Below are 18,605 nucleotides of genomic sequence, written 5' to 3' on the forward strand. Positions count from 1 at the left end.
TAATAAATCCCATCTTCCTGTTCAGCTCCCTTGCAAAAATTAAATTATTTATCTACTGCAATAACATGTCTTGGTGAATTGGGTTTATTTGTGCAGTGGGCAAGAACTTGTCTGGCAATTACACTAAAGTGCTTTACTGTATTATCTCATTTGACTCTGTCAATAATACAGAAGTTAGATGGAATTATTTCTCCCATTTTCTTTTCTTTCTTTCTTCCTTCCTTTTTCTTTCTTTCTTTCTCTCTTTCTTTTTCTATCTTTCTTTCCTTCTTTCTTTCTTTCCTTTCTTTTTTGTATTTTCACAATCTTACTCTGTCACCCAGATTGAAGTGCAGTGGGTGCACTCTCTGCTCACTGCAACCTCCACCTCGTGGGTTCAAGTGATTCTCCTGCCTCAGCTTCCCAAGTGGCTGGGATTAGAGGCATGCACCACCATACCCGGCTAATTTTTGTATTTTTAGTAGAGAAAGGATTTCTCTACCATGTTGGCTAGGCTGGTCTCAAACTCCTGACCTCAAGTGATTAGCCCACCTTAGCCTCCCAAAGTGTTAGGATTACAGGCATGAGCCCTCAGGCCTAGCTGCCCCAATTTTTATAAGAGGAAATTGAATAACTTATACAAAGTCACATGGCTAGCAGATGGTAGAGCCAGGATTTGAATCAAGCACTCTGATGTCAAGACATGAACTTCTAACCAGTGTATAAGATGCCATTTAATTTAAGCCACTTCACAATCCTGTGTCCTGTGATATTTTTGTTATTGCTGAAAAAAAAAATGTGGCTCAAATGGGTTAAGCAACTGAAACAGAGATCCATTGCAAATTCAAGTTAGTCTAGCTCCAAAACTCCTCTTTCCTCTACAGTTTCCCTAAAAGGAAAAGAGGTACCAATGATGAATACAAAAGATAGGCCTGGGAAACTCCACCAGTGCATCCCAGATGTCACCTTGCCCCCTTAAAATCTAGGAAATAGTATCTAAAAACCCCCTTCTGCATTTTGGGAGAAGTCCCACACAGGGTTCAGAAGACCATGGTTCCCAGGCATGGCCCAGGTTGCCGTTTCCTCCCTGCCATCTCTGCCTTGCTTTCCCATGCCTGGAAAATCCTAGCTTCCACTCTTGCTGGGGACGCAGGCATGGAATTCAGCCCTGTTCTCATGATTTCCACAAAACAGTGACATGGAAGCATAGTGTGTGTGTATGATACACTTGGCTAAGTCTCAGTAGGATGAAGGGTCCCTATGACTATATCAAATCAAGCAAATCAGAATGGAAGAAGATTCCTTGCCTTTTTCTTCTCTGCAGGCTCATCTCATCTCTCTCTTCCCCCAGTCTCTCCTCCTTGAGCCCTTCATCTCCAGAGCAAGAATTCTCTTCCTCTTTTCCAGGCAGAGCAATTCAGTCACTGACCCCACCCGTTTAAGACCCTGCCCCGAAGCTTGAAATTTTATATCCAGAAGGCTTAGGCATTTTGCTTTCCTCTCTTTCCCAAAGGAAGCATGACTGGTTTTCACAGTACCAATTTTGTCCTTGCTATAAATCATACCACATATCTTTATAATCAGGAAAACTAAGGGGGAAGGAGTGGTATTTAAAGGTTCAAGACTACAAATTTAATGCCATTAAAACCTCAGTACACTTAACCTTTTCTAAAAATTTATAAGGGCCAGGCATGGTGGCTAACACCTGTAATCTCAACAGTTTGGGAGGCCAAGGCGGGTGAATCACTTGAACGCAGGAGTTAGAGACAAGCCTGGGCAACATGGCAAAACCCTGCCTCTACAAAAAATACAAAACTTAGGCAGGCATGGTGGCTCATGCCTGTGGTCCCAGCTACTCAGGAGGCTGAAGTGTGAGGATCACCTGAGCCCAGGGAGGTCAAGGCTGCAGTGATCTGTGATCATGCCATTGCATTCTAGCCTGGGTAACAGAGTGAGACCTTGCCTCAAAAATAAACAAACACATACAAATTTCAATCAAAAAGTTTATAATACCTAATTTATAATATTAAATTAGATATCCACTTTACTTCCATTTTTAAAAATTGAGCACACATACTGTACAACTTTCACTGCTTCTGGCCTGCTTCCATGTCCCTGCAGTCTCAGGGGCAAGCCAGGAAGAAGGGACTCTCCCTGGGCAAGAACTTGGCAGCCACATGACTCCTGAGGCCTGCCAGTTCCCAGTGAAGCTGCTTCCTGGAAAGCTGCCTGGAGGCGTGAACACTCATGTGGGCCATGTCTATTATTGCAGTGTCACCCTTTATTTTTGTACCTACTCACCTAGAGACTTACTGACATTTCTGGACTTCTTCCACATAAAAGGGAACCATAATATGTCAACTGAATGCTGCTGTATAGACGGCTTTTTAAAAAGATTGTTTCATTTCACTGTGATTTTCAAACATAGACTTTCTCCAGGAAAATCAGCTGATGCTATCATTTTCAGCCAAATATGCCAGGAGCTTGTTGTAACTCTATGTTAGCAGAGATTATCTTGGTAGTGCAAAGAAGAGAATAAATACAAAATTTTGAAGACAGGACTACTGAGAAGAGAGTAGATAACAATGGCACATCAGGTGGCCTCAAAGCAGTCAGTCAGAATGGAAGGGGCATGGATTTCAGAGTAAAACTGACGGGATCTTGTCCTGGCTCTACCCAAAGCGGCTCTGTGACCTTGGGCAAATCAAATAACCTTCTGAGTCTCAGTTTTCTTCTGTGAAAATGGAGAAATTATCTACCCTGCTGATATGAAGAGGAGAGATGTGAATCCAAGTACCCAGCATATGCCAACCACATGGTGGGAAGAGCCAATAATTTGTTGCTGTGATTGCTACAGGCTGAAGTGCAGTGACGCAATCTCAGCTCACTGCAACCTTCGCCTCCCAGGTTCAAGTGATTCTTCTGCCTCAGCCTCCTGAGTAGCTGGAATTACAGGCGTGTGCCACCATGCCCAGCTAATTTTTATATTTTTAGTAAAGATGGGGTTTCACCGTGTTGGTCAGGCTAATCTGGAATTCCTGACCTTGTAATCTGCCTGCCTCAGCCTCCCAAAGTACTGGGACTACAGGCATGAGCCACTGGGCCCAGCTGGAGTAGCCATTCTTTTATTCCTTTACTTTCCTAATAAATTTTCATATATATAATGACACATCTAAATATTTCTGTGGTGCTTCTAACTTACTTAAAACAAATTTCATCTCTTTTTTTCTCTACTAGGCCCATCGACTGGTTTATTATAAAGAATATTACAAAGGAGGCGGGTGCGGTGGTTCATGGTTTATGCCTGTAATCCCAGCACTTTGGGAGGCTGAGGTGGGTGGATCATTTGAGGTCAGGACTTCGAGACCAACCTGGCCAACATGGTGAAACCCTTTTTCTACTAAAAATACAAAAAATACAGGCGCGCAATTGTAGTTCCAGCTACTCAAGAGGCTGAGGCACGAGAATCACTTGAAACCGGGAAGTGGAGGTTATAGTGAGCTGAGATCACACCACTGCACCCAGCCTGGGTGACAGAGTGAGATACTGTATCAGGAAAAAAAAAAACATATTACAAAAGATACAGATAAAGAGATTGAAGAGATGCATAGGGAGAGGTATGAGGGAAGGGGCGTGGAGCTTCCACGTGTTACCATTACCACCCTCCAGGAACCTCCACGTGTTGAGCTGCTAGGAAGCCCCTTATTGATTGATTGGTTGATTGAGATAGAGTTTCACTCTTGTTGCCCAAGCTAAAGTGCAATGGTGCAGTCTTGGCTCACTGCAACCTCTGCCTCCTAAGTGATTCTGCTGCCTCAGCCTCCCAAGTAGCTGGGACTACAGGCACCCACCACTGCACCCAGCTATTTTTTGTATTTTAGTAGAGATGATGTTTTACCAGCTAGGTTTCACCAGGCTGGTCTCAAACTCCTGACCTCAGTTGATCCGCCCGCCTTGGCCTCCCGAAGTGCTGGGATTATAGGCATGAGCCACCGCAATCAGCCTCTAATTTATTAATTACAATTGTGACAAGTGCTGCAAAAGGAAAATGGGATGCCATGAAACCACTAAACAGAGATAGACTGGCTAGACTTGATTTCCTAAGCGGGAGAGAAGGGTGATAGGGCTGTGAAGCCACCATGAGCATGCCTCATTGATGCTGAAGCCAACAGCTGTGGAGCGAAATGGAGAGAGGTGAGGTGACAGTGGGCAGGTGCCAGGAGAGCTTCACAGCTGAGAACTTGGATGAGAGCCACTGTGGCTAGAGTTGAGCAAGGAACAGGGAGAGAGCACAAAGTGAGGCTGGAGGACACGGGATTTGCAGGCTCACAGATTTTATTCCTAAGGAGAATGGGAAACCATTAAGAAGTATTAGCAGAGGAGAGCAGTGCCCAAGCTTTTGTAGTAGATGTGTCATTCCTGCTGCTCTAAGGATGAGACACTGGAAGGGTACCCAGGAAGAAAGCTAGAGCCACAATTCTGAGGCTGTTATTATGATTCAGGGAAGTGGGCTAGGTGCAGTGGCTACGCCTATAATCCCACCACTCTGGGAGGCCAAGGTTGAGGATTGCCGGAGCCCAGGAGTTTGAGACTGGCCTGGGCAGCATAATGAGACCCTGTCTCTACAAAAAAAAAAAAAGTAGCCAGGGGTGGTGGTAGTCCCAACTATCTAGGAGGCTGAGGTGGGAGAATAATTTGAGCCAGTGAAGGCAAGCCTGCAGTAAGCTGTGATCATGCTGCTGTACTCCAGCCTGGGCAGTAGAGCAAGACCCTGTTTGAAAATGATAATCATAAATCAGGCAAGAGACAGTTGTATCTGAGACTAGGAATATGTTCAAATGACCACATGGCTCTATGCTAACTCCTATTACAATGCTTCTCAAACTTGCATGATAGTAAGAATCTATGAAACTCGTTAAAAATATTGGTTACTCTGGAGATTCAGTTTTAGTGAGTCCAGGATGGGACTGGATATTTGTATTTTCCACAAGTTTCCTGGATGATTAGGCAAGTTTGTCCAATGCTAACCTGCTGTGTACACTGAGAAATACACTTTCCTTTTCTTTGCAAAATAAATCCATTCTTCTAGCAATTGTGCTTTTCATGACCCTAACCAACCTAGGCTGCAGGTGTAAATGCTTAGTTCACATTATGCCTTCCCTATTTAGAACTAAAAGCACTTCATCTATCATATTTCCCATGTTCAGATCACCTAGATCCAAGTTTTTTGAAGTGTGTCCTTGAAACATAAAAATTTTCAGAGTATTAATGGAGGTACGGCTTTCAAGGTAGGCATGAAGCAGATACCTTGTGCCTGCCAAAACTGTTTGGAGCAGCTGGAACAAAGAGTGATAGAATGAAGCATCCGTCTCTGTCTATGTTCTATGAAAGTCCTGCAGAGCTAAATGGTGCCTCCCAGTTCACCTCAAGGATACAGTACTTCTCTGCCAAGTCATTGAACTTGGGACTTTGTTACTCACCTTCCAAACTCTGCTAATTGTTCCAGAAGAAAATATCAAGACCGTAAGTGGATAGTGTCCTTGGAAGATTCTTATGTATCATCCAGTTGGCATAAGAAGAAAACTTTTTACAGTAAACTCTCCTGTTATCTTTTCTGTCTATTCACCCACAGAGAGGTAGCATAGCGTAGTAGTTAAGAGAATGAGTGTAAGAATCAGACTCCCAGTGTCCACATTCTGGCTCCTTTGCTTATTAACTGCAAAAGTTACTTAATCTCTATGTTCTTCAGTTTTCTCATCTGAAAAAGGTAACAGTAGGGGTATATTAATTTTTTAGAGTTGCCATAACAAAGTACTCCAGGCTGGGGGTCTGTCACAACAGAAATGTATTGACTCACAGTTCTGGAGTCTCGAAGTTCAAGACCAAGATATTGGCAGGCCTGGTTTCTTCTGAGGCCTCTTCCCTTGGCTTATAGATGGCTGCTGTCTTTAATTGTCTTCAAATGGTCTTTTTCTCTGTATTATCTACATCTTAATCTTTTGTCTTCTTCTTTTTTTTTTTAAAGATGGGGTTTCACCATGATGGCCAGGCTGGTCTTGAACTCCTGACCTCAGGTGATCCACCCACCTCAGCTTCCCAAAGTGCTAGGATTACAGACATGAGCCACTGTGCCCAGCCAATCTTTTTTTCTTATAAGGACACCGGTTATAGGGGATTAGGGTCCCTCACCTAATTATGAGGGTCCCTCATTTTACCTCATTAAAATCTCTGTCCCCAAGTAGAGTCACATTCTGAAGTGCTGGGGGTGGAGACTTCAACATAGAATTTTGTTGGGGGACGCTAGTCAGGCCATAACAAATGGTATCCATCCAACAGGGTTATTGCCAGGATTAAAAAACCTACTGCATGTGCCCAACATGTAGTAAGTGCCCAATAAATGCTGTTTATTGGCTGGGCACAGTGGCTCATGCCTGTAATCCCAGCACTTTGAGAGGCCGAGGCAGATGGATTGCTTAAGCAGATCGCCTGCGCTTAAAAGTTTTAGACAATCCCAGGCAACATGGTAAAACACAATCTCTACAAAAATTAGTTGGGCATGGTGGCCCATGCCTGTAGCCCCAGATACATGGGGGATTGAGGTGGGAGGATTGCTTGAGCCCAAGCAGTGGCAGTTGCAGTGAGCTGAGATTACGCCACTGCACTCCAGGCTGGGTGGCAGAGTCTGACCCTGTCTCAAAAAAGAAAAAGAAAAGAAAAAAAGAAATGCTGTCTATTGTTATCCACTCATTCATACTGAGCACCTGTTATGTATGAGGGACTGGGAGTGCAGTGAAGAAAAAGCTTCTAAGGTCTTGGCCCCTGGGGAGTTCATGTTCTAGTGGGGCAGGCAAAACAGGTAAACAAAAATGGACACAGTAAGAAGTGCCATGAGGAGACTAAGACATGGTAATAGGATAGAGCAGTAACTTAACAGAGCAGAGATGGGCATACTCTTTCTCTAAAGAACCTGAGAGCAAATATTTTCAGCTGTGTAGGCCACGACTACTCAACTCTGCTGTTCTAAAGCAAAAGCAGTCATATATGATATATAAGCAAATGACCGTGGCTATGTTCCAATAAAACTTTATTTATGGACAGAAATATACATTTATTTTTTCTTTGTTTATTTTTTTAAAGACAGAGTCTCTCGCCACCCAGGTTGGAGTGCGGGGGTGCAATTTCAGCTCACTACAACCTTCACATCCTGGCTTCAAGTTATTCTCCTGCCTCAGCTTTCTGAGTAACTGGGATTGCAGGAATGTATCACCACGCCCGGCTAATTTTTTTGTATTTTTAGTAGGGACAGGGTTTCACCAAGTTAGCCAGGTTGGTCTAGAACTCCTGACCTCAGGTCATCCACCTACCTCAGCCTCCTAAACACTGGGTTTACAGGTGAGAGACACCACACCTAACAACTAACTTAAATTTCATATTATTTTCAAGTATTATGAAATACTCGTCTTCTTTTGACCTGTTGTTTTGGTTTTTATTTATTTATTTATTTATTTACTTTTTAGAGACAGGGTTTCTCCATTTTGTCCAGGCTGGTCTCGAACTCCTGGCCTGAAGTGATCTGCCCGCCTCGGCCTCCCAAAGTGCTGGGATTACAGGTGTGAGCCACCATGGCTGGCCTCTTTTGATTTGTTTTAACTGTTTAAACATGTTAAAACTGTTCTTAGCTCATGTCATACAAAAACAGGTGGTGGGCCAGATTTGGCCCCTATGTTTTAGTTTGCCAACTTTTGCTCTTGGAAGTTAACACTGTCAGATATTAAAAACTTTACCCACTTAGATTCAGTGCTTGAGGCTTGTGAATTAAACTGACAGAAGACAAACTGATGGAAGAAAAGACAAATTTTTATTCATGTGTGTATATGGGAGCACAAAGAAAAGTGTGACTTAAAAGAACAGTTAGTCATCCTAGCCAATATGGTGAAACCTCATCTCTACTAAAAATTCAAAAATTAGGCAGTCATGGTGGCAAGCACCTGTAATCCCAGCTACTCAGGAGGCTGAGGCAGGAGAATCGCTTGAACCCTACTCAGGAGGGAGGCAGAGGATGCACTGAACTGAGACCAGGTCATTGTACTCTAGCCTGGGCAACAAGAGCGAAACTATCTTAAAAAAAAAAAAAGAAAGAAAGAAAGAAAGAATTAGGGGCTTATAAATCATCTTAAGAGAAGAAAAGAAGGGAGAGAAAGAGAGAAAGAGCACTTATGAAAAAAACAAATAACTTTTAAGAAGAATAAATGGGCCCTTAGAAAAATAGATGATAGGTTTGTGGCAATGTTTGCTTAGGTGATCTCTTATTCCAGAGCTGGGTTCTTGGCTCAGGTGACAAGAGTCAATCTTCTCTCTTTGTGAAACTCCTAGGGAGGAGATTTAAGATGAGCGAGTTCCTTTGGGAGATTTACCTCCTTTTTGGTAGATTAGGGAGTTGAGGAAACAAGCCTCTCTGTCATCTGTTGATTCTCAAATGCCTTCAGCTCAAATCAGCTTTTATTCCACAGTGATATATTCTGCTGTACTTCAGCACTGGAGACAAACTCATTAGAAATAAACTGAAGCCATATTCTAGTACCCTGTCTCCATCTGGAGCATCATGAAGTACAAGTACCAGTGATCAGCTTCTTGGATTTTGTATGTGGCTCCTAGGTTGGCTAGAGGTTTCAGTAAGAACTAAGATGAGCTTGGGGTATTTAAAATATAACCTTACTGCCCCCTCTTCAGAAGTCTCCCCGCACCACACACAAACACAAATCTGGAAGACTCCTTTGGACTTAATATGGAAGGGAACTTCAAGATGAAGGAAGTAGAGAAAAACGTTTATACAATTTTTAAATTTAATTAATTTATTTAGAAAAATAAAGATGGGATCTCACTATGTTGCCCAGGCTGGTCTCGAATTCCTGGGCTCAACTGATCCTCCCACCTCAGCCTGTCAAAGTGCTGGGATTAGAGGTGTGAGCTATTGTACCCAGCCAGTTTACACAATCTCGATGTGCCATAGATACACAATAGTGGCTCACATTCACACATACTGTTTTGTTTTGTTTGAGACACAGTCTCATTGTATCACCCAGGCTGGAGTGCAGTGGCATGATCTCAGCTCACTGCAACCTCCACCTTCTGGGTTCAAGCGATTCTCCTGCCTCAGCCTCCCAAGTAGCTGTGACTACAGGTGCACACCACCATGCCAGGCTATTTTTTGTATTTTTAGTAAAGACAGGGTTTCATCATGTTGGCCAGGCTGGTCTCAAACCTTTGACCCCCCCCCAAGTTATCCACTCACCTCAGCTTCCCAAGGTGCTGGGATTATAGGCATGAGCCACTGCACCCACCCCGCACATATTGTTTGTGGGCAAATGGCTTCTTCGAAGTGGTTTTGAACTCATAGAGATGGACACCTGTTTTAACCTGTCAGTCTCCTTTTAATCTGAACCAGGAGTTGTGTGCACCGTTATATGCACATGTTGACAGCAATGTAGACTTCTCAGGTAAAGGTCAGATGTGTGAACTATATTGCTCATGCAAAGTTCTGTCTGGGATCAAGGATGCCTTCTTTGATATCATTTGTCAGGTCAGAAAAGCACCACACCCAGCATTTGTCCCAGATGATGTATGATTTTCAGAAAATACAAATCCGTGAGAAGAGCAGGGTAGATTAGGGCATGACAGGGTAACAGGAAGGAGTGAAAATTTTTCAATGCCCGTGTTCCATCTTGAGTAACGTTTAATAAGCTGAAGAATCTCTATTCTTGGGAACATACAGTTTGCCCATCTATTTTTGCAGGGTTTTTGCCAACAAGAAAATTAAAACTTTCCATTCAGACTCTTCTCATTGGACTATTGAATGGAATTTTATTTTCCCGAGCTTGTGTAGGCTGTACCTCCTCATTTCAGTCATGCACAGGTATGGTTTGTTTGACCAAGTCCAGATTGTTGAGAAATCTGTGACCTTTGGATCAGGACTCACTTAATAGAGTGAGACAATCAATAGGGTCAGGGCCAAAACTGAGCGAACATCAACGTCAATTGTTTTTTGTTTTTTGTTTTTTTTTTTGGCCAGAATTTTGCTCTGTCTGTCACCTAGGCTGGAGCTGAAGTGGCACAATCTCAGCTTACTGCAACCTGCACCTCCCGAATTCAAGTGATTCTCTGCCTCAGCCTCCGTAGTAGCTGGGACTACAGGCACGCACCACAACACTTGGCTAATTTTTTTGCATTTCTAGTAGAGATGGGGTTTCACCATGTTAGCCACGCTGGTCTTGAACTCCTGGCCTCAAGAGATCTGCCCGCTTCAGCCTCCCAAAGTGCTGAAATTGCAGGTGTGAGCCACTGTGCTGGACCCACATGTCAATTTCTGGAGAGAAAAGGCACTATGGCATACATTCCTACCAAATAATCATACATTGGAGAAGTACATGAGAAAATAAAATATACCCAAAATACCTTGGGATCTTTTTTTTTGGAGATGGAGTCTTGCTCTGTCGCCGGGGTGGAATGCAATGGCGTGATCCTGGCTCACTGCAATCTCCGCCTCCTGGGTTCAAGTGATTCTCCTACCTTAGCCTCCCAAGTAGCTGGGACTACAGGCACATGCCATCACACCCAGTTATTTTTTGTATTTTTAGTAAAAATGAGGTTTCACTATGTTGGCCAGGATGGTCTTGATCTCTTGACCTCATGATCTGCCCACCTCAGCCTCCCTAAATGTTGTGATTACAGGCGTGAGCCACTGTGCCCAGCTGGGATTTGTTTTTTGATAAAGCTTTGTACAGTGTGGATGTCTGTCGACTCTTATTCATCCTTATTTTGATCCATTATGTGTCAGTTCTTTATTTAAAGACTGTCCTTGGTACTTAGTCAGTATTATATATTCTATTGTGAAAAAAGTTAAATAATTGGGAAATTATCTTTTATGTAACAGTGACTTGCTTTCCCATAAAAGATAATGAATCTAAGAAGCCTTCTCCTAAAGAAATGATTAAAACGTTAAGTTAGCACTCTTGGGAAAGAAGAGGGCTCAGGACTCTACCCTTATAAACACTGAATCATGATCTCATTCAAGCCCTACTTGCAACGCTTTGAGTTTCTTCTTTTTATGAGACAGGGTCACCCAGGCTAGAGTGCAGCGGCACAATCTTAGCTCACTGCAGCCTCTTCCTCCTAGGCTCAAGGGATCCTCTCACCTCAGCCTGCCAAGTAACTGGGATTATAGGCACATGCCACCACCTCTGGTTCAATTTTTTATTTTTTGTACAGACAGGATTTCACCAAGTTGCCCAGATTGGTCTCAAACTCCTGAGCTCAAGCGATCCACCTGCCTCAGCCTCCCAAAGTGTTGGGATTACAGCTATGTACCTCCCCACCAGCCAGAGAGCTTAGTTTTCAATACAAAGAAATGTGGCCTCAGAAAGGCCAAGAAGCCCAGCTGGTTTACGGAAGAACCGGATCCAGAACCCAAGAGACTTAATCCAGGGTTTCTTAAGGCATATGGTTTCATAACAAGAAACCATAAAGTTTTGTGAAGGAAGCGTGACTACGACTTCACCAGGTCTAGGTGGTTTGAGAGTCGATACACAGTTGGCAATATCTTCCAGGTACGGAACTAGACCAAGATTACACTACTGGGATTTCTTGCAAGTCTCCAAAGTGCTTTCTGCCCTTCATTTATAAAACCTAGAATTTTTTTTTTTTGAGTTGGAGTCTCGCTCTGTAGCCCAGGCTGGTGTGCAGTAGCATGATCTCGGCTCACTGCAAGCTCTGCCTCCCAGGATCAAGTGATTCTCCTGTCTCTGCCTCCCAAGTAGCTGAGATTACAGGCACATGCCATCACGCCAGCTAATTTTTTTTTTTTTTTTAAGACTGAGTTTTGCTCTTATTACCCAGGCTGGAGTGCAATGGCGCGATCTTGGCTCACCATAACCTCCGCTTCCTGGGTTCAAGCAATTCTCCTGCCTCAGCCTCCCAAGTAGCTGCGACTACAGGCGTGCACCACCATGCCCAGCTAATTTTTGTATTTTTAGTAGAGACAGGGTTTTACCATTTTAGCCAGGCTGCTCTGGAACTCCACCCAGCTTGGCTTCCCAAGTATCGGGATACAGGCGTGAGTCACAGGGCCTGGCCTAAAACCTGAAATTCTTAACACACTGTTCCTCGTAGGACTCCATTTCTCTTTCTACCTTAGGCAATCCAATTCTACTCCTCCTGCAGTGCATGAATATATATTAATGACGTTTTTCAAGAGAAAGATCAGTTGCAAATATTTATCAAATGTGTTGATACATGCAAATTAGGCTTTCCCTGCTGCCTTTTCAAAACATAGAGAGAATAAAATGACCTATTCTTAACCCAATGGCTAAGTGTTTGTGTGAACTCGAATAAACCTTCACTTCTCCTGGGCCTCACTGTTCTTATCCACAGAGCAGTTAAACCAGATGACCTCTGGTTAAAATAATGTATGATTTAGTGATATAGTTGGCGGGGTGCGGTGGCTGAAGCCTGTAATCCCAGTACTTTGGGAGGCCGAGGAGGATGGATCACAAGGTCAAGATATCGAGACCATCCTCGTCAACATGGTGAAACCCCATCTCTACAAAAAATACAAAAAATTAGCTGGGCATGGTGGTGCACACCTGTAATCCCAGCTACTCAGGAGGCTGAGGCAGAAGAATTGCCTGAACCCAGGAGGCGGAGGTTGTGGTGAGCCATTGCATGCCAGCCTGGGTAACAAGAGCAAAACTCTGTCTAAAAAAATAAAATAAAATAAAATAAATAATAAAAATAAAAAATAAAAAAAGATATAGTTAATTAAGATTCTACCTGTGCACATATTTAACTTCAAATATGATCAATGTGAGACCATCTTTAAAGAAGTCAAGAAATCTAACAATGAGCCCCGTGTTCAGCATCAGGTAAATGTGTAATCATTAGAACAGGGAATAACCTCACTTTTCCCCATTTATCAAATGGAGTAACACTGGTGGTCATCTCTCAGGGTTGTTTTAAAGACTGAACAAGATAAGTCATGTGAATGTGCTTTGTAAGTTGTATAGTTAGAGAAATTAGAAGTGTAATTATTGGTAAAGGAGATGTTTGAAACACTACATACGTCATCACTGCCAATGGAGGTAACAGGCTGAGTCCCGGTTATTTCTCCTTAGGACGTGTCCTTGTGCCAAGTAAATGGTAGGTTACACTAGGTTACTGTGCAGTGAGTCCTGATCCAGGGAGGGCCTAACTCATGAATTTTTACCAGAAAATAAAGGAATACACTAAAAAAAAAACAAACAAAACAGAAAGAACATAGGAAGGAGGGAATTCGCAGGCAGAGGAGGAGGAAAAGCAAAGACTGGCAAAGTTAGGAGAATGAAAGACGAGTTCAGAGGAATGGCCGGGGCGGGCAAGGGAGGGTAGGGCCGAGCGCCTGGCCGGGCTGGGTGGTGGCGACTGCTCGGGGAGCCCCGCCACCTGCCCCGGCGGGGGAGGAGGAGGGGCTTGGCGAAGGGCACCGCGAGGGCCAGATTTAAAAGGGAGATGATCCTAGCTAGTTGATGCCACCAGTGACCTCCGACGCCCAGGGCAAGAGAACGCCACCACGAGGGATAACGCGAGGAAAGCCGGGGCCGCCAAGGCAGTCCCAGGCTCGTGAGGGAGGCGCGCAGACCGGACAGGGGCGTCCTCCGGGCGCCTGGCACCCCGCCACAATGTGCGAACTGTACAGCAAGCAGGACACTCTGGCGCTGAGGGGGAAGCACATCGGGTAAGGGCACCCCGGCCAGGAAGAAAGTGCAGAGAGGGGGCAATACCAGTGCAGAAGGTGGAGAGATGAAGCCGGATAGGGAGCGAGCGAGGGAAGTGAGCTTGGGGGCTTGGCTAGAGCTCGATGCCGCCGCCGTCCTCCGTGCACGCCGCGCCTGTGCCTTCCTTCACCTGCTGGGGCCGCGCGGGCTCCCAGAAACGTTCCTGTAGCCCGGGAACGCTGGGCTCCCCACCCGCTCGAAAGTGCCCGGCTAGCTCTGCACTGGGGGGCTGTCGGCCGCCTAGAGGGTTGGTGGATGACGGCCAATAGCCTTAGCAGACACCGTTCCAAGGATGGGAGGTGGAAGGGAGGAGGATAGCGCCCCGCCACCCCCAACCCAACTCGAAAGTTTTTGGACACTGTGAACTCAGAAATACTTTTTAATGATGGCTCTGTAAACAAACTAATCCTGACAATTTTTACTCAAAGGAGCTTTTTGTTGCATGCTTCGTTAAGCGGTGAAGGGTTAATCTAGCCAGTAGAAAACTTGAAACCACCTTCTGTTAGAAAAGCAGAGACTTCATTTAGAAGTTTCTCAATGAAGCCCCTTGGTCTTCCAAGCTGTGTTCTCCCCCAGTCTGCTTGTCTTGCCCTGTCACAAACGACTTGGTAATATACTGGTGACCCTATAAGACTGTCCGGGGGGCTCTGGCCCTCGTCGGGTGTCATATTTCCTGTGTGTCCTCTGTCAAATTACTTGAATTGTTTCTTATATGAAAGTAGGAATAACATTCTACCTCACAGGAGCAAGCAGATAAGATTCATATATTAGTGTTTTGTATGTGCTTTTTAAAAAAATACGTGTACATATAAGTGATGATTAACGACCCCGAACACTGTAAAATCAACCATCTGCAATATTCTCTTGAAATGAACCACTGCAGCCGGGCCAGTGGCCATGAGAGAGCACTTGGGGATACAAGGAAGAAAACAATCAGCATCCTCTTCCGAGGAACGCTGGGCAGTTGCTCAGACTGAAGCTCTCTTCTCAGACTGAAGCTCCTTGCCTCAACTAGAGGAGTTTCTGCACGGTTTGGAAGAGAGTTTGATCTCTCTCGGCCGCGAAATGCAGTCAAAATAGTCCAGTTCTTCCACCATTAATCAATCACCACCCTACTTTTTCTAATCACTCACTCCATTAGTTTTCAATCTTACTTAGATTCCAGTGAATGCCTAATGGTTTCTGACATGAGCAGAACAAATTCTCTAAAAGGACCAGTGTAGCCATGGGATGACTGGAAGAAGGAGAATTTTACCTGATGTCTAATGGCCAAGGTGGAAAGTGTGTTACAAAGACAAAGTGAAGTCTGCAGCTTTCAGCCCACATCCTTAACATATTTTTTAACTTATAGGTATAAACTAACAGCTGAATTTCTTATTTCCAATAAGAAATTCTTATAAAATATTATTTTCATTTTAGCTGATGATGCTTTAAAAAATCAATATATAACACAATCTCATGCAATTTTTAAATTTGAGGTTACCTATCATTCATAATAATCAAAATTCCTTCCAAACATATGGATTGAATATATTTCTACTAGAACTACCTCCAGTGTATGTGAGGGTGTGTGTGTGTGTGTGTGTGTGTGCATGCAAAATCACCAAAATAAATAAATGTATTTAACTTTAGTTCTCAAATGTTCATAAAGCCAAGATTAGAAGCCTTTATGATATTTCTATGTGCTAAAATGTATACTACAGACATTCATCCAAATAAAAGTATGGAGGACTTTATTATGCTCAAAAAAACATATTATGGGGTTAGAAGAATAATTGAATTTTTTTCTTCTAAATGATGAGGGTTTCACCATGATGGCCGGGCTGGTCTTGAACTCCTGACCTCAGGTGATCCACCCACCTCGGCCTCCCAAAGTGCTAGGATTACAGGCGTGAGCCACCCCGCCCAGCCTAATTGAATTTCATTATTTAATAATGGAAAATCCATTTGATACAGGACAAGTACCACTCAAAATACATGAAAATGAAAATGATCTGTAAAACTTCCTTCATAGTGTTCAACTCTAGCTTCTTTGTATTTAGGTTTCAGTGCCGTTCATGTATTTATACATTAGATTGAGGGGGGAGACAGAGATGTATACCTTGGGCTGTGGCACAACACAGCCTACTTTCAAATTCTGGTTTTCTCATTTCCTGTCTCTCTAAACTTGAGCCAGTTTCTTAATTTCCCTGTGCCTTGGTCTCCTCATCTATAAAAGTGAGAATGATAATAACCTCTATTTCATAGGATTGCCAAGAGGATTAAATAATATTTACAAAATATGTAACAGTTTCTGACACATTAAGCCCCCCAAAAAAGCTTGCTTTCTTTTTTCTGGTAGAACAAAACTTTTCAAAGGAAAATTAGTTATTGGTTTGTGTGATTAGAACCATCAGAGAGTGGATTCACGTGCCTCTAATAAATTGTCAAATCACGGCACATTTAATATAACAAGCATAAGAAATGTGAACAATGTCATGAATGGGGGATTAACATAAAAGTTTACAGTTTTACATGAAATGAAAGTAAATGTATGTCATCCAGGCTGTGTTTTCCTTTTCCTTTATGTGATTGTACTTTTCCACTGATAGTGACCTTCATTGAGAAGGAAAAATACTGAGAGTAGTCTTACCAGACCAAAGTGTTTCCTTTGATTACTTCTAGGCCCTCATGCAAAGTTTTCTTTGCTTCGGATCCCATCAAAATAGTGAGAGCCCAGAGGCAGTACATGTTTGATGAGAACGGCGAACAGTACTTGGACTGCATCAACAATGTTGCCCATGGTAAATGTCCTCTCATTGAGGGGCTTTGAAGGAAATGTTCATGGAATAAAGCAGACTTGGAACACTTAGTATTTGTCTCAGGAATTGCAGTGGCTGCAGTTCCTTTGCTGAGTGGGCCAGTAGTTGTAGCAGGGAAAATCATAGCAAAATGTGGAAGAGAATGGAACTCAACTTTTTTTTTTTTTTTGAGGTGGAGTCTTGCTTTGTCACCCAAGCTGGAGTGCATTGGCATGATCTCCACTCACTGCAACCTCTGCCTCCCGGTTCAAGCAATTCTCCTGCCTCAGCCTCCTGAGTAGCTAGGATTACAGGAATGCACCACCACATCCAGCTAATTTTGTATTTGTAGTAGAGATGGGGTTTCTCCATGTTGGTCAGGCTGGTCTCGAACTCCCGACCTAAGGTGATCTGCCTGCCTCGGCCTCCAATAGTGCTGGGATTACAGGCGTGAGCCAACGCAACTGGCCTCCAGGAATTCAACTTTTGTTTGTTTGCTTGCTTCATAATTCCTCTTATTCCTAGGCACTTAGAATTGTAACTTATTTCTTGGGCTTTTGTTTCATAAATTTTAGTGGGACACTGTCATCCAGAAGTGGTCAAAGCTGCTCTGAAGCAGATGGAACTGCTAAATACAAATTCTCGATTCCTCCATGACAACATTGTTGAGTATGCCAAGCGCCTTTCAGCAACTCTGCCGGAAAAACTCTCTGTTTGTTATTTTACAAATTCAGGGTATGTTTCATGATTTCCCACCCCTCCCCATTCCCACTAAACTTTGTCTACACTTTCACATGAATCTTTCCTTTTGATTCCTGGTGGAGCATGTCCAAAAAGGTTTGCTGAGTTTCTTGCCATTCACAAAGTGATCACACATTAGGGGCCTGGCCTTTCTGGTTCTCCCGCTTTGTTGCATGACTGAATCTAACTGGTCCAATGATGCTCACCTCTTCAGGCAATGCAATAAGTAGCTAAAGAGTCAATAGGCCAAGATATTTTTTCAATGAATGTATAAGGAAATTTAGCCATAAAATAACTTCTAAACAAGCTACAACTTTTAAAAGATTTTTTTATTGTTGAAAACTTAGCATATTTCCCCAATTACAAACACAAGAAAAGAAGGAATAAGAAAACTCAGATACATATCAAGTTTTTTTTAAATTAATTAATTAATTTTTTTTTTGAACTGGAGTCTCACTCTGCCATCCAGGCTAAAGTGCTGTGGCGTGATCTCAGCTCACTGCAACTGCCGCCTCCCAGATTGAAGCAATTTTCCTGCCTCAGCCTCCCGAGTAGCTGGGATTACAGGCACCCACTACCACACCTGGCTAGTTTTTGTAATTTTAGTACAAGACCAGGTTTTGCCATGCTGGGCAGGTTGGTCTCAAATTCCTGACCTCGGGTAATCCGCCCACCTCAGCCTCCCAAAGTGCTGGAATTACAGGCTTGAGCCATCATGCCCCACTTGAGGCATTTTTTTGAGATGGAGTTTTGCTCTTGTTGCCCAGGCTTGAGGGCAATGACGCGATCTTGGCTCACCGAAACCTCTGCCTCCCAGGCTCAAGTGATTCTCCTACCTCAGCCTTCCAAGTAGCTGGGATTACAGGCATGTGCGACCACACCTGGCTAATTTTGTATTTTTAGTAGAGACGAGATTTCTCCATGTTTGTCAGGCTGGTCTTGAACTCCTGAACTCAGGTGATCTGCCTGCCTTGGCCTCCCATTGTGCTGGGATTACATGCATGAGCCACTGCCCTGGCCAGGAGAAGCCCCAAGAGGGGTAGGATGGGTGGGAGGGACGCATATGGGTTCACCAGCAGCACCTCAGGGTCAGTGTGGGGACCCTGGGGCCAGTGCCAATGCGCACAGGCTGCTGTCCCCACCCAGGCACCTTGGGTTGCCTCAACTTTTTAACTTAGTTTTTTTTTTGTTTTTTTAGTGACAGTGTCTCATTATGTTGCCCAGGCTGCTCTTGAACTGGGCTCAAGCAATCTGCCCACCTTGTCCTCCCAAAGTGCAGGGATTACACTTTGAACCACTG

The 18,605-nt window shown here is 43.7% G+C and overlaps 1 protein-coding gene across 5 annotated transcripts in view; it reads left to right on the top strand.

Moving 5' to 3' along the window:
• Positions 1 to 13,534: 13,534 nt before the first annotated feature.
• Positions 13,535 to 18,605, top strand: part of ETNPPL (ethanolamine-phosphate phospho-lyase) — a 29,176-nt gene continuing 24,105 nt past the window's right edge. For 4 of the 5 annotated variants that reach the window (XM_078366720.1, XM_054253075.2, XM_002745500.7 and 1 more), the window contains exons 1-3: positions 13,535 to 13,744; positions 16,449 to 16,567; positions 17,140 to 17,299. In XM_078366720.1, coding sequence (XP_078222846.1) covers positions 13,536 to 13,744; positions 16,449 to 16,567; positions 17,140 to 17,299 — 488 coding nt within the window. In that variant the 5' untranslated portion in view covers position 13,535. The remainder of the gene's footprint in view (positions 13,745 to 16,448; positions 16,568 to 17,139; positions 17,300 to 18,605) is intronic. The other variant, XM_008992865.5, reaches the window with a different exon arrangement.

This window comes from Callithrix jacchus, chromosome 3 (assembly GCF_049354715.1).
Source record: "Callithrix jacchus isolate 240 chromosome 3, calJac240_pri, whole genome shotgun sequence".
NCBI classification, from domain to species: domain Eukaryota; kingdom Metazoa; phylum Chordata; class Mammalia; order Primates; family Cebidae; genus Callithrix; species Callithrix jacchus.